Source organism: Elgaria multicarinata, chromosome 8, assembly GCF_023053635.1.
Source record: "Elgaria multicarinata webbii isolate HBS135686 ecotype San Diego chromosome 8, rElgMul1.1.pri, whole genome shotgun sequence".
NCBI lineage: Eukaryota > Metazoa > Chordata > Lepidosauria > Squamata > Anguidae > Elgaria > Elgaria multicarinata.
The window spans coordinates 21,673,245-21,689,840 of record NC_086178.1 but is presented as its reverse complement, the minus strand read 5'-3'; the positions used below and the strand labels follow the sequence as shown (position 1 = coordinate 21,689,840).

The 16,596-nt window shown below is 42.6% G+C and overlaps 1 protein-coding gene across 4 annotated transcripts in view; it reads right to left on the bottom strand.

Moving 5' to 3' along the window:
• TNIK (TRAF2 and NCK interacting kinase) overlaps nucleotides 1-16,596 on the bottom strand; it is a 343,273-nt gene that overhangs the window by 37,405 nt on the left and 289,272 nt on the right. For all 4 annotated transcript variants that reach the window (XM_063131980.1, XM_063131983.1, XM_063131982.1 and 1 more), the window contains 3 exons: nucleotides 12,403-12,509; nucleotides 6,463-6,626; nucleotides 5,440-5,537 (listed from right to left, as the gene is read on the bottom strand). In XM_063131980.1, the coding sequence (XP_062988050.1) occupies nucleotides 5,440-5,537; nucleotides 6,463-6,626; nucleotides 12,403-12,509 (369 nt within the window). The remainder of the gene's footprint in view (nucleotides 1-5,439; nucleotides 5,538-6,462; nucleotides 6,627-12,402; nucleotides 12,510-16,596) is intronic.

Here is a 16,596-nt window from a genome sequence, read left to right as displayed (position 1 = left end):
GAGGGAAGTCCACTTCTCTGTCCCTCCCAGACAGAAGGAAGGGCAAGAAGGTGGCCCATCACATAAGAGGAGGATTCTTCTTGTCCTTTACATGGGGTAGTCTTATCTGTTGCTTCCCAGTTTCCCTAGGACTCAGAAAAGAGCAGAAATCCTCCTCTCACAGGTAGCACGTGACGGCTTGGTGGGGGAATAGCACTGAGGCTTGCTGGCTAACTTGGGTTAGAGGACTCAGTCCATACAAAGGGACTGAACAGCAAAATGTGTTAAGCTGGAGCATTTATCTAGAATGAGTCAGAATTCTAACTTGGCTGGTTGATGGCTCAACTGCACTGGCTTTTTTGGCAAGTGTGCCACAAATTTATTCCAAAGGAACAGTGCACTATAGTACGTAGGCAGCCTCTCTGAACTGGAATGACTTTGCCTCTATAGCTTTGTGCTGGGTTGGGGAGCAGGCAAAGGTGCAGGCCCAACTCTATCCACAGCCAGGCCCACAGACACTCCAGCTCCTGTTTGAAAGAGTCACAAAATCTAATTGCCCATAACACCAGTGACATCTGTGCAGCAGGTTGGCCAGCCATGATCAGCTGGTATTAGAATTTCTTTCTATTTTGCGAATCAGCTGAGAATTTTGAAATTGGATAATGAATTTGCCACATCACGTCCAACTTGGCCCCAAGACTTTAATTTTGTCAAGGGAAAGATTTGATGAGACAAACGAGGAAAAAGAGCAGCACTGGAAATGGGTAGAAAGAAAGAGAAGATTCAGCTTTAAAGATGAACTTACTGCAACCCACTTCCCACATTGAAGCTAAACTAAGATGTAGCCACCACCTACAAATGGGATAAAGAAGAGCCACTTTATTTTTGGTTAGAAGCTTATCTACAGGTAGGGAATATATCCCTACTGGTACAATTTATAAACAAGTCTTGAAATATCCAAATTAGTTGGTTGCCTGAAAGCATCATGAACAATGTATTCCCTCCCACCCCCATGATTTGTTACCAGTAACAGAATCAGTGAATGAATATGGAAATATTTTGAAGATCATGCATGGCCCCTTAACGTATCTAAAATGTAATACTACGGGCCCAACTAGGTGTAACAGAGAGGACATGTATTTTATACACATGTCCAGCCTGCTGAGATCAGAGTGCCTACTCTTTTCACAGAAGGAGACTTGTTACATAGGAGACCATTCAGAGTAGAGTGGCTGGGTTTTACACAGATGGAAACTGTGGAAGAGGAAAGCAGAAAATGATCCACTCCCCCATCTTACGCCATTGAACTCCGTGGCTTTAAGCAATTTTCTCCTAACCAGGTTCACAGGGGCCATAGCTAGACCTAAGGTTTATCCCTGGATCGTCCAGGGGTCAAACCTGTTCATGTAGGTGACACACAGGGGATCCAGTGCTCAGGCAGGGGCGAACCCTGGATGATCCCAGGATAAACCTTAGGTCTAGCTGTAGCCAGGCAGAGAAAACTGCTTCAAGCAGTGCGTAGTGTGGTAAGGCAGAGGAAAAGGTGGGTTTTCAACATGCTCCCTTTCTGTGTAAAGATTAGACTCAAGCCCTATTTATATATCTGTGAATATGTATGGTGTTCTGTGGCAGCTAGTTGGCCTTAACTCTTCTTATGCTCCTTAAAGGGCAGGGCACACAACTGCAATGTGAGCATTTTTAAAGTATACATGGGTTTTTTCGTCCATTTCACATCAAATTTAAAGAATCTGAAGGGAGCATGGCTGATGTTGCCAATCCCTGCTCATTAAAGGGAGGCCAGGCCTAAACCTTGTATGGTTATCTGAAAGCCACAGGATTGAAAGGAACCTATTTGAAAGTTGAGTAATAGGTAGACAGAGCTATATGAAAACCCCTCTACAAAGTCTAATACTGTTAGAAAAGCCACAAGATGAAGCTCTGAGGATCTATTGCATTTGTCTGAAATAATATTCTTGAATCAATAGCTGCCACATGTTAGTGGCTTTGAAGCAATCCCCATGGTGGGTATTTTCATACAGGAGGCAAGCTGTTCACTAGTGTGGGTTTGTGATGGAAAGATATTTCTCCATATGGTGAGTTGCTCCAGATGAATGGCAGGTGGCTGCTTGTTTGTGTGCACTGACTCTTAGGAATCTTTCACACACATTAAAGAATTAATGGGTATGCATCATGTACCCTATAACATCTCAGGAGTATACATGTCTTCCCCCCACCTCCACATGCATATGTGTACTATGTGTTTGCATAGGGAGTGCCAAGAGCCACTTGAAGTTTCCTGAAGTACATGCACACAGCGTGCACACAATAAAAAAGGCCCTGTATTCAATTCAAACACAACTTGTTCCACATACAAGCCCTATAACGGCATTCACCTGCACATGTGGGGGCTAAAACTGTGTGTGAGGAGGGGGTGCAGGAAGGCACATGCAAGCCCTGCACCCAATGTCCCCAGGCACATGGGCTTTTCTAAAGACCTTCCTGTGTTGAGTAGGAAGATCTGCAAAAGGTTTCTACTGTGTTTAGCTGAACGCAGTTAGAAGCCTCTGTGTGATTGGAAGTCCTGATAATTTATTTATTTATTTATTTATTAAACTTATATACCGCTCCCATAGCCAGGGCTCTCTGGGCGGTTTACAGGATTCCTGTAAAGCAGGATTCCTGATCATGTAGAAGCTTCTGCTTATCATGTGTCCGCTTTCAGTGCACCACTACAAATGCTCTATTATGTACAGTTACAGAGGTGGGCTAAAAACCTATGTATGCTGAACTCAGTGTGCATGGACAGCAGTAATATGAGCCTCCTCTTCTTTTGACATACGCCACTCAGATGGAAGTTGGTAAGAACAGATATTTTCCATTAAGAGCCACAACTGAGGGAATCATACAACTTGCTACTTGCTTTACAGTTGCACTGCTGTATACTGATGGATGAATCCAAAGTTGTGTAAAGAGAACCAGTGTGGTGTAGTGGCTAAAGTGTTGGACTGGGAGTTGGGAGATCTGGGTTCTAGTCCCCACTCGGCTATGGAAGCTCACTGGGTGACTTTGGGCCAGTCACAGACTCTCAGCCCACAGACTCACAGGGATGTTGTTGTGAGGATAAAATGGAGCGGAGGATGATGATTATGTACACTGCCTTGGGTTCCTTGGAAAAAAAAAGGCGGGATATAAATGCAATAAATCATCATCATCATCATCATCATCATCATCATCATCATCATCATCTGCTGCAGCTCATTCTAATTCGGTGCAATGAAGGACCTGGTCCAAAACAACATAAATTAATAAAACTAGCTCCGTGTTACAGTGATGATGAATTCCTGTTCAGACCGTATATGAAGGCTGAACAGCATGCATCCTGGAATCAAAATATGATCTCAGAGGGAAAACACACATTTGGAATCCCACTGAAGGAAATGCTGCTAGGGAAAAGTAATCCCCTCCATACTCCCATCCTAATTGCTCCTCTGGAAGTGGCTTTTGCTTTTTAAAAGGGGGCTTTTGAGGTGAAATTAGGCAGATCTGCATGCAACATTTAGTTTGATACTGGTTTGGTTTACCAATGTCCAGCATTTTTAATGCAGCTGTAACAACTTAAAATGTGGATGCTGTAACCTGAAAAGCTAGAGACAACGTTCTGTGTGTAACATAGTATTTAATGACCCCAAACCTAATCTTAACAAAGGCCATTAGAGTTTCTTAATTTGGTGAATATATTCGGTGTCCTTTTCCAGGCAGGAATGTTGTACAATTGCTTGAACAATTTTCTCCATAATCTCAGATATTTACTCCTTCATTTGCAACACATGAATTCAGCTTGCACAGATGCAGAGTTACTCTTCCAATGGGCTAAATGTAAGCAGTCTGCAAGTGGATTGTATAGAGCCAAATGGGGTAAAACAAAGGTTTTCCATCTCCACTCTACCCCACCCTTTCTTTCCCGGAGGAGCTTCCTGTATCTACATAAAACCTTTTCATCTGGAATCGTGATTGCAATACCAGCTTTTTGAATGTCAGCAACCAAGAAAATATGGCTTGATGTTAAGCGCCAACTAGTCACCCCTGCAAAGGCATGACCAACTGAGAAAAGGTATCACTAACCTCATCTATTGCTTTCTTATAGCTCTGGGAGTAAGGGAAGTTTAATCAGCATCAGAGGAAACAGATCAGGACAGGAAAATGCCAGAGGAAAGGCAAGCAGGTTAGAAATAAAATCAAAATTGTTAGCTCAGTGCTGTGAAGTGTAAAGAAAAAAAAAACATCAACAAAACAGCAAATACATATTCAGAAGAGACTCAGTGGAAATTCCTCCTGTGCCCTATGGCAGTATAGAAATACAATATGTGAAACACAAAATTAAACCAGGAAGAAACACTGGATGAGTTTGTTGTATGCCTTGGTGAAACCTCTAATATAACGAAGAGTTGTTCAAATCCACCACCAAGCTAGTGCATACACCCTGAAGGGCATGTGAGGCAGCTACCTGGATCACCATACTAGGTTGATTTCAAAGGAAAACATTCTGGTGACTCTCCCTGCTGCTTTTGGTTGGAAACTAGGACACTGATTAACTAGAAGCCTTTTTTACTTCACTATTATGTTGCAATGGCTTCAGTTTTCCTGCTGCTATTGTTTTCTGACCGCTGAATCTCACCCATGACTTTCCTGCCTAGACATAGGATTCCTGAATGTGAATGGGCACTCTTCTCGGCTTGGTGCTGTTTCCCTGGAACACACTTTTGCTATCTGCTGTCTATTTCAATTGGGCAACACGTTTTTGTCTCAGGTGAAGCAGCGATAAATTGTCTAGTTTCTTGCTTGTTTCTATAAAACCAATGACCTCCTAACAGCACCAAACACCATCCTTGTCCTTTTAGATGCCAGTTCTGGGTGGCACTAGATAAACCCAAGAACGACTACCCTGTGTTTCTAGATTACAGTGCCAGTTGGTAGCTGGGCATCATGTTGTGCCTCCTCTATATGACTGGTTTTAGAGGGCAGACCCCAAATTTGGGAGCTAGGCTTCCCTCAGGATTAACTTTGTGACAGTGAATTACCCGAGTATACTGATGAAATTCTACAAAGCATTTAACTGCATGAGTAACTTTGAATGTACTCATTCCATTGAAAGTATGATTTCATACAAATAGCCTCAATCAATGATATGAAACACACTTTCACTCATTTCTGCACTGACATTTTTTACTGGGCTGCAGCATGCAGCAACCTCGAACCATAATTTCTCTGAACAGTCCTGTCTTCTGCAGTCTTTTCCTACATGCTAGTCTAAACTGGGAGCGGGGGGACGGACGGACAGGGATGGGACGAACAACAGCACTTGACTCTTTTTCCTTGTTCCTAAAGTTGTGGTGAGATTGTTGCCCAAGGAAAAACTCAGTTAGCTGCTGTTGGTTATCACAAAACACATTTTAGACTCACAGCAGGTCTGCTCGGTCGCGTCATGTCCTTGCCGTCTTCCTGTTTTATCTTAGCTGGCTCATGAGGGAGGATGGGTGATCCTTCAGGCTTGGCATTTCCTGGGCAAAGAGCAAAGCAGGAGCAAATGGGATTAAAGATTTTCCTACCCCAGAGATCACAACAAAGAGAAAAAAGAGAAAAGCTCTGCTTTAGAGAAGCCCATTCTCTCTCCATCTGCTTCAAAATACACTCTAAATCCCTCTTTCTTTAGAACCCTTTATGCAAATAGATCTCAAAAAATGTGGTAGACCTCTCTATAGATATATAAGCTGCTGTTCAGGAAGTCCCAGTTTCTCTCAACTCATACACCACTGCCATTTTTCTTTGCAGTTTAAACATAGTTTGTTTAAGCTAGCCTGTAGCTGTGCTGTACCACTTCGCACTACAGGAGGGGTTCCCAGGACGGAATACACTTTTAAAAATAAATAAAAAATGCCCCTCATATAAAAAATAAACAAGTTGGGGAGAAGACTAGGGTAGAATGCTGGTCCATGACATGGTGGATTTTTACTTGGAGTGGATATTTTGTAGGAAGGAGTTTTAAAGGCTTTCCTGCCTCAGTTTGAACTAGGGCTTAATTAATCCAAGAAACAAGGCAGATAGTGGGTGGGTTTGCCCTAAAAGACTGTGCAGTGGCAGGTCCAGGGTCCTGCTTTAGGCCTTGGCACTATACCTTGGGGAAGGTATATTTGGCCCAGAAACATCTATTCCGAGAAGGGCCTTTCAGCCCTGCCTCTCTGCCCAGGGCCTGAGCAGCAGAAACTCCGCTCTAGTGGCCGGTACATCATGCAATGTGCAAATCATCAGAGTTTCAAAGCAGGAATGGAGAATTTCGTTTTCAGTGCTAGGGATAGAGAGCTAGGAATGCAAATTACTTTTTGTTTTACAAAGGTTCAGATGACAATCCAGATGACAGTCCAATGGGCAGAACGTTGCATTTAGCAGAACACAAAAACGAAAGAAAAGAAAAGCGGGGAGTCTCACCTCTGGCTCGATTACGTTCACTCGAACCAGCTTGGGATCCAGGTTGCGAGCCCGCCTGCGAACTGGGCTGTGAGCTGGGGGTGCTTGAGCTGGAAGAGCTGCCACTGCTTGTCCTCTGTAAGGGGTTTTCTATTATGGGCTCTGTTCTCCGTAGGTCGGGGTTGCTAGAAAGGAGAAAGAATGGCCACCTCTGTAAAGCTATTAGGTGCTAATGCAGGTGGCAAAGCTGTCCCTAACCCATATCTGGCTGTCACGTCTCGGCACTTTCTGCCTCCAAAGCAGCAGATCCTCTTCATGGGCATGCTATGTTTGAAGACATTGCTGGCAATCACATTTTTGACCTGACTTTGTATACTCACTCCTTATCCCAGCCTTCTCCAACCTGCCAACTGCAACTCCCAGGATTCCTGACCATCGGCCATGTTAGCTGGGGCCGATGTGTGCTAAAGTCAAAACCATCTGGAGGGCAGTAGGTTGGGGAAGACTGGTTTATATGAACACCTGTGACTGCACAGGTGATAAGTATGTCTGAAGCTGTCCTAGGCCAACAGCAAAGCTACAGGCTGGTTCCTACATAATGGAAACCGTTGTTATCCTCTAAGTGAATGCATTTGCAGTGAGCCTTTCTCTCATGGCCACGCTCACCCTCTCCTATGGAAGCTTTCACTTCTGATCTTTAAACCACCACAACACTCTGTTACATCCAAGCTTGGATCTTGGTTAATTAACTAACAAAAGGACTTAAGAAGAGACATGTCACGTTAGGCCAAAGGCCGGTCTGGTTTAGCATCTGTTCCCATAGGAAGCTCACAAGTAGGACATGAGTGCAACAACACCCTCCTGCTTCTGTTCCCCAGCAACGGGTATACATAGGCATACTGCCTCTGGAACTGGAGGTACCATATAGCCATCACGACTAGTAACCATTGATTTAGCATGTCCCTGGGTTCCAGTATTATGAGATCACTCTCTCCACATCGTACATAATTTTATATACCTCTAACATGTTTCCCCTTAGTTGACTTTTTTCTAAGTTAAATAGCCCCCAGTGCTGTAACTTTTCATCATTGGGGGCTTCCTCCAGCCTGTTGTTCATTTGGGTTGCCCTTTTCTAGCTCTACGTCTCTTTGAGGTGCGGTGACCAGAACTTAGAATTTAAACTCAGTTCTCCGAGCTTCAGACATCCCCGGGGAGCCTCCAACCTCGGCCTTGCAGATGAGAAAGAGAAGGCAGGGCAGAGTGGGCAAACCTGAGGCTTGCCAAAGCTTGTTCACATAGTGCGAAACCTTGGTTTCCTATTATATCTGAACTGGAGCTACAAATCTCAGCTTTATTACCATGACGTTTTGGAAGGCATCCTGGAAATTATAGCTTTGTGAAAGTTGTGAGAAAGTGTGGTGTGTATGTGTTTGCACTCAGATCTTCATAGTTAAATAGCAATAAATTTGTTACACAGATATGATTTATTTATTTATAATATTTATAGGCCACTCCCCATTCAGAATTTCGGAGTGGTAGACAAAATAAATAAAACAATCTATGATCTGCCTACAAAAACACTTCACAGAACGTAATAAACAACAGTGACAGAGGTGCTGTGTGTTTTCTGTGGCCCTCCAGCTACTAACATATATCATTGTTTACCTTTTTGATTTACTTATATTGTAGCTTAAGCACTTTCTTATGAATCAGTCATCTACAATGGTTTGCGTGCGTGTTTACGAAGAAGTGGAATAGCATTATCCAAAACGGCTTAATTTACAGTACTAAAAATGCAACCAAAAATGAAGTTAACCAGCAACTTGCAGGCTAATTATTTCATTCCAAAACATATATATTCCTCAGCAGCTGCAAGTATGTCAATGGATTACATCTGCCGGGCTCCTATTCCCTGATGTTCATGGTTTCATATCTCAGCTGTTTCAAGCTGCAGGCAGGCTGATACCTGACACCTCATTTGGCAGCTCTATAATGCCTCTCATTCCATCTTCTTCCTGAAGAGACATGCTGCTTCTGCCCATATTACATTTTACGCCTTGGCAGCTGCACCAAGTAGTAACTGCTGGGTTTATTTTGAGGTACCTGCAAGCCTACTGGCACTTCCAGATGGACTGTTTTACAAGTGTCAGAGGCACGAAATTACAGGAGACTGTGGTGATCGTCATTCTGATTTCCTGCTAGTCCAAACAGATTATCAGGGCCAGCACTGGTGGCACAGTCCCAATCAGCAACTACAGTACTAAGGACCTTGTGTTAGTTGGTGCCACTCTTTCTTGATGCAACATTTCTCACAAGCCCAAATTCCGCTTTAGCACTACTGTTGCCAGGGGAAGCTGCCTACCTTTCATATAAACATAAGATTTCAGAGTTGGAAGGGACCTTGGAACTCATCTAGTCCAGCCCCCAAACAGTAGTTTGAAGTCATTCATGACAATTAAACGAGGAGGCAATGAGAAGAAAAAGCAGCAGTGCAATGTGGGATCAAGAGTAAAAATCAAACTCAACAGCCACTGCAGTGTGGCTTGAACCAGGGGTATCTGGGTTCAAACACTGGCTCTTTGGAGGATGAAAATGTTAGAGACTTATTACATATGCAATTTATCTATCACATACACATCCCACTTTTTTCCAAGGAGCTAGGATTTGAATTCAGGTCTCCTTGGTCCAATACTCTACACTGGCCTGGGACTTGGGTTTGGTTTTTACATCTACCCCCACGTTTATTTTGGGATCTTGAGTTTAAAATCCAAAAGTCACATCTGCACATGAAACAGTTTGGAAGTGCATGTAATGCACATCCAGCTGAATCTATTTCAAAAGGTTAACTGAATGCATAGAATGGGGGAGGGCTTACACTTCCTGGGGCTGTTCATGACTTTTAGCATTCAGCAAAAAGTGAGAATAGGGACTGGAAAACCTGATCTATATTTAGGTAGAGCCCTATTTGTACCTTCTGCTGAATATGTAGATATTGGGGTCAGAGCCAGCAAGTGTAATCTGCAAAGGTAAGTCCTGTCTCGCTAACCTATTAGAGTTTTTTGAGAGTGTCAGTAAACAAGTGGGAAGGGGTGTTTGGGTAGATAGTGTTTACTTGGACTTCCAAAAGGCTTTTGACGAAGTCCTCTCATGGATCAGTAACTGGTTGAAGAAAAGAAAGCAGAGAGTGGGAATAAATGGTAAATTTACAAACAGAGAGATGTAAACAGTGGAGTCCCACAGGGATCTGTATTGAGACCAATGCTTTTCAACTTGTTCATAAACAATGTTATTAGGAGTGAGAAGAGAAGTGGCCAGGTTTGCTGAAGACACCAAATTATTTAGGGTTAGTGAAACAAAATGGGATTATGAGGAGCACTAAAAGGATCTATCCAAACTGAGAGAATGGGCATCAAAATGACCAATGAGGTTCAAAGCAAGCAAGCAAGTGTAAAGTGATGCACATTGGGGCAAAAAAATCCAATTCCAAGTATAAGCTGATGGGATCTGAGCTAGCAGTGACTGACCAAAAAATACATTTTGGGGTTGTGGTGGACAGTTCATTGGAAAAGTCAACCCAGTGTGTTGCAGTTATCAAAAACGCAAATTCCATGTTAGATATAATTTTTTAAAAAGGAAACGAAAATAAAACTGCCAAGACCATACTCCCCTTATACAAATCTATGGTGCACCAACTCTTAGAATACTGAGCACACTTCTGGTCACTGCACCTAAAAAGGGATATTGTAGAACTGGAAAAAGTGCAGAAAAGGGAAACTAAAATGATCAAGGGGCTGGAACAACTCCCCTACAAGGAAAGGTTATAGAAGCTGGGGTTGCTTAGCTTAGAAAAAAGGCAAGTAAGTGGGGACATGATAGAGGTGTACAAAATTATGCATGGTGTGAGAAAGTGGACAGGGAGACATTTCTCTCTCTCTCTCTCTCTCTCTCTCTCTCTCTCTCTCTCTCTCTCTCTCTCTCTCTCATAACACTAGAATTCAGGGTCATCCGCTGAAAATTCAGGACAAATAAAAGGAAGTACTTCTTCACAAAGCATGTAGTTAAACTATGGAATTCACTTCCCCAGACGTAGTGATGGCCACCAATTTGGATGGCTTTAATAGGAGATTGGACAAATTCTTGAAGGATAAGGCTATCAATAGCTACTAGTTCTAATAGCTATGTGCTACCTCCAGTATCAGAGGAAGTATGCCTATGTACACTATTTGCTGGGGAACATGGGTGGGAGGGGGCTGTTGTACTCATGTCCTGCTTGGCGGTTTTCTGTGGCCAGCTGGTTGGCCACTGTGTGAATAGGATGCTTGGCTAGATGGACCCTTGGTCTGATCCAGCATGGCTCTTCTTATGTTCTTAATTGTGCTCTCTCTCCAAGCCTTCTGTCAATGCGTGGAGGAAAGGTGAGAAGAGGGTTGCTGTTGCAAGGAGAGAATGGGATAACCCTCACATATGCCTGTTTGAATGAAATACAAATGCGATAAAAAATAAAAGAAAATATTTTTCTTTTCAACTCGATCAGTCCAAAAATAGCCACCTAATTTGATCTTGCCTTTGTCTATAAGGGCAAGATGAAAGACAATATCAAAACAACTCCTAAGCAATGTAAATATTTTCAGTGAGTTTTCTGTCGGCACTTCAGTGGCCAGGATCTAGAGTTGTGTGTGCAGCACTGCCATAGCCTGCTGGCTGGAGCCAAGATTTTTCTGCCTTTCTGAACAAACACCTTTGTCTCCCGCTTACAGTGTTTCAAAAGCGACTTGAGCTTATGGCTGATTCACACTTTATGCTGTATTGCAGGTACACTGGCATGTGACTGAGGCTTGCTGTAGTGAATCCACACAATGTAAATAAGAAACCTGCCCCCCAAAACTCTCAGGGATGCACGATGGAAGCATGCCAGGGAGCTGCAATTGCTCACTGTTCGAAGATGCACATCTCCCATTTGCACTTTGTAGGTCTCCTTTAGCAAACGTCAGCAAAACACTTGATATATACCCGTGGGGCTACAAAAAAGCATGAACTGGGTGGGGAAAAAAAGAGTAGAAACATTTAAACCAGCCTTCCCCAACCTGTTGGATTACAGCTCCCATCATGTGGCCATGCTAGCTGGAGATAATGAGACCTGCAGTCCAACACTTCTGGAGGGCGCCAAGTTGGGGGAGGCTGCTTTCGACTGAGCCTTACAGGCAAAATGCAAGCATGCTAAAATGCTATTATATTATATGGAGAAACGGTGTGCGTGTGGCGGGGACACATGTGAAACTTCGTGGTGCAGGTATTAGCCACCGCCAGCCTGCCTGGAAAAAAAACTCAACGAAGCTACAGTGATTTTCCATTTTAAATTAACTTTTTTCCTCTGACTTTAATGAATTAGTTTAACAGCCTCATGGGACACAGGAAAGCTGCATGAAGGCAGGTCAGACAATTTGTCCCAGCATTGTCAAATATGGCTCTCCAGGGTCTTGAGCAGAGGTCTTTCCCATCACCTCCTTTGTCTTTTTAATGGAAGATGCCAGGGACTGAATCTGTGTGCAAATCATGTGCTGTACTGGTGAGCTACAGTCTCTCCCACTGCACCATGTCTAATGATTAATTACAGTTCTACTTCACTCCTCTCTGATAACAGGGAGGATGCAGTAGAAGGGACAGAAGAGGGAAGGAGGTTCTCTTCCTCTCTTATGCCCCTTCCCCACGAATCTTAAGAAAATAAGGAATCTTCTTGTCCTTATCACTCAATCTGCTCCATCTCTCCCTCTGGCCAGAATTTTGCTGATATGGGTGGAATGGGTGGTGGTGATGATTGTTAAATGGAACATTTTAGATATATGACCTATGCTGTGTACATCATTCGATAAACTTCACAGAAGGGATTTCTCTGACTTTCAGCTTGTATCCCTGGGGGGTAGGGGAAGAAACTCCCTTCTTTTTTCCCCTCCTCGGCATTACCTTGCCCTTATTGGATGTGATCCTAGTCGAGGTCCCAGTGCATTCCCATTTCCAGGAGAATTCTTCCGAGCTAATGCTGGCGAGATGGAAGTAGTTCGTTGAGGCACCTGTAAGAAAATTGAATTGTGCAGGCTATTTGAGGCTGTGCTGTTGAAATCATGTCCACGGTTCACACCCTGTGAATTGGAAGGGATCACCAAGTTTTAGCTAGCTTGCCAGCATGATCTTTGCTTTAATTTCCCAATGAAAAGTAGGAGGGAAATGGATAAAGTAATTACAAATTGCACTCAGCTCCTTCAAAAGAATCCTAGTTGCTTATGATAATAAAGATTTTATTTTAAACATCATCAATTTATTACCTCTGGTCATGAAGGCTGATTTCCTTTTCCACTGTATGCTGCTATGTTAATTACTTATGTCATAAAGCAAATGCTGATTTGCATACATACAAGAAGCACTCGTGCTGCTACTATGAATAGTGGGGTGTAGGTGGACACTGAAACACTACAGGCATGAACAGGTTTAACAGTCATCACTCTTCCTAAGAAATGCTGGGCACAACCATTTCCAGCCTCTCCGACTTTTAGCAAAGCACCTGTCAAGAGAAGAGCTGCGACTGCCCTGTGCATTGTTCAGTGGAAAAAGTGTGTGTGTGAGAGAGAGAGGGGGGGGCAGCTTGCCCACTTCAAAATGGCAACTTGTATGTTAAGAACTGAGCCAAGCCATGCAAACATTCAGCACAGCATTAGTAGATACGTCCTCAGTATGTGAGGAACAGTGATTGTGGGTGGGGCAACATTTTTGTTTCTAGTGCTAGACCTAGGCGAATGAATGTAAATTCTCAGGAGGCCCATATCCTGCCTAACAGTGCAGATTCTCTCATGTGTATTTCATGTCACTGGGAAGGAAGACTACATTCAATCCAGCATGGATAAGCTAAATACCTGGAATCGGAGCATAGTTCAAATGATTCATTCATATATATTAGTGGATATGGATGTTTGCTACAAAGCAGGAATCTATAAACAGACCGATAGATGTGTAAGTTGCCTTCTTGGGTTCATCACAAGAGCTGCCCCCAATGCAGGATGTTTAAATATCAGCAATATTATATAGCTGTTTTGAATAAGTACAACCTAAGAAAAGCTCTTGCCCTTCTCAGCCTTCAGTTAATGCCATCCACAATTTTAGATGGAAGACATTGCAATGCTCTGTACAAGATGTGGCGTTGCACCTACAGAGATGAGGAAATCAACGATTTGCTACACTATTTATTCTGTTGCTGTAAAACAGAGTGTTAGAATCAAATTCCTCCCTGAGATGTTGAAGTGAGATGTGCACTGGTCAAATTTACAAACAACAAAGTCATTGGAAGCTGCTTTATATAGTCAGATCGTTGGTCCATCTAGTTCAGTATTGTGTATGCCAGGTGGGGTGGGGTGAGGTCACCTGTGGCCTTCCAGATGTTTTTTGACTCCAGTTTCCATCAGCCCCAACCAGCTTGGCCAATGGTAAAGTATGATGGGAGTTGTAGTCTGTAGGTGGGCTACAGATTCCCATCCGTGGTCTACTATGACTGACAATGGCTCTCCAGGGTTTCAGCCATGAGTCTTTCCCAGCACTACCAGGGCTTTCAGGGATTGAACCTAGGACATCTTCTGTGCAAAGCTTGGGCCCTTCCTCAAAGTCAGCCAAAAACTTATTAGTTTAGCATCAGCCTTGGCCAAAGCAAGACACGATCTTGTGGGCACGCTTTTACTTGATTTTTATTTGCCCAAATGGTTGCTTTTTATGGGATGTGAATTCACGGCATTGGCTTTACTAATTGCACATTGTTTATCTTCCTGTGAAGCTTTTAATTATGCACACACTTTTATATGAACTTGTTATGGTTTGAGGCTCAAACCACAAATATATTTGAACTGGACAGAATAAGGAATAAAAATGCACTATTTTGTGGCCAGGCATTCTGTGAGCTGAGTTCTGCATCCAGAAATCCCTCCCCAAATATTAATGGCTGCCTTCGAAGGTGATACTAGACAGAAGACACTTCTGTCTAGGAAATAGTGTGTAAAACAGTCATGTGTGCCAGTTGCACATGTATGTTTTTTGTTGAAATACATGCATCTACAATAATTAAATGGGACAATCTACTTGCAGATTGCATGTTATTTCCTACATTTAAGTACCTTCTAACCATTTGTCAGCTGCCTTTATCTCCATGAATACTGTATATTCTACCGTAATCTGAACTAAAACCCACACTTGAATTCTGTACACTTTATAGCACGGGCAATTTTATGCATAATTATCTTATAACCGCCCTGGGATTTAAAATTCAGAATTTAATAATTTGCGATGAATTTTATAACCAACTGCAAAATTCAGGACCCACCAGCTGAAGAATCCTATGCTGATACTGTGAATCACTTACAGAAACAGCCAATTATAAACCCTTTTTAACTTCAGTGCAAGCTGTTCCTTTGCTGCTTTTAAATCTTCAAAAATCACAGTTGATGTTGCTGCATCTAATCAATTAGCGATATCTTTTCTTTTTTATAACTGCAATCCAAAGTAAAGAGCCGATTCAGCATGGGAGAAACTTGTAACGGCTCTTGAAATTCATCCAAAAAAGAAAGGTTATAAACATCACAACTGCATTAGTGTATTGGAAAAGAGCCTTAGGCTGCAATCCTATACTTTATAAACATCACAACTGCATTAGTGTATTGGAAAAGAGCCTTAGGCTGCAATCCTATACTTTCTTACCTAAGATTAGGCTCCACTAAATTCAATGCAACTTACTTCTGAGTAGACACATATGGGATTACACTGTTAATTAAAGAGTGCCTGCCATCATGTTATCAAGGCATAAAGCTTCTGGAACCCTTACAGAACACTTTATCAGGTATTGATTAAATCTGGAGGCATGATGTCAACCTAGAAAGCTTACAGGTTTGATCCAGTATGGCAAGTTTCTCTTTATAAATAGTTCTCTTTATGCAGGAAAAAAAAATAAGGAAAGCCAAGAAAGAGAGACTTATTTATATGGGGCTCAGGAGCTTTCTTTGCAAGATTATTTAATAGCAGTTTATGTACATGCCAATACAGTTCTAGTTTGCTGATGTATTGCTGATGTATTAATGTTTGCTGATGTATTAATGTTTTCCTGTCTTATTGGTTGACACTATAATCTGGGGCACCATGGCCAGAACACAGCGGATTAGGCTACAGCGCAGGGGTCTAGCATAATGTCATAAAACTCAAGCCAGCCCCAAGACCTAATTCTAGCTCCAGAATCAGTGCTGCAGCTACTAGTGCTACTGTGTCAGTGTTTGCATCTGCATTTGCATGAAAGTGCTATTCCATAACAGGGCCCAAGCTGTTTAGTATAAATCAATCCTAAGGGTCATTTGACCAATGGGGCGGTATATAAATGTAATAAATAAATAAATAAATAGGTAAGATATCATTACCAAGTGATTTCACTCTTCATACAGTTGGAAGGAACTACTTACATAGGGTCCTTATTTTAGGCAAGGTAACACTGTCCTTTTGGGGCTAATATGCCCTAGTAAATCTGCCTGGCTTTGAATATTTTCTGTGAAACGTTGCATTCACGTTGGTTAGACTGTCTCTTTGTAGGAGTTCAGATCTGTTCAGGAGAATTTTTGAGTTTGAGACAGTGCTCAAATTACAGGGGATCTCTTACCTTTTGCACTGTCTCACTTAGCTGCTTTTAGAAGGTTGTTCGGGGAAGTCAAGTGATGCTTGTGCCTTTCATTAAAGGCCCTACCTTTCCCCCCTGCAATTGGCTCATTGGTTCAATGAGGATTTCCGTCCAGTGTCCCAATAATTAAGAGCTGCTTTCCATTTTATATAGCAGATGGATTCCTGCCTAAATATGAATTGGACTCATGCCAGGGAGCCATGACCAACCAAGGAACATAGGAAGCTGTTATATGACCATCTAGCCGAGTGCTTTCACATCACTGCTACCTGATCCTTTTAACTGGAGATGCCAGAGACTGAACCAGCAAGAATTTTTTACACAAGCCATGTGCTCTACTACTGAACTAGGGTCTCTCCCTGCAAGGGACTCTGATGCATGTTCCCAAGTGTTTAGGGCTACATGTCTTCCCATTTGTGTGCATATTGCAGGAAGCACCGGTGCAATGCTGGTGTAAGAACATC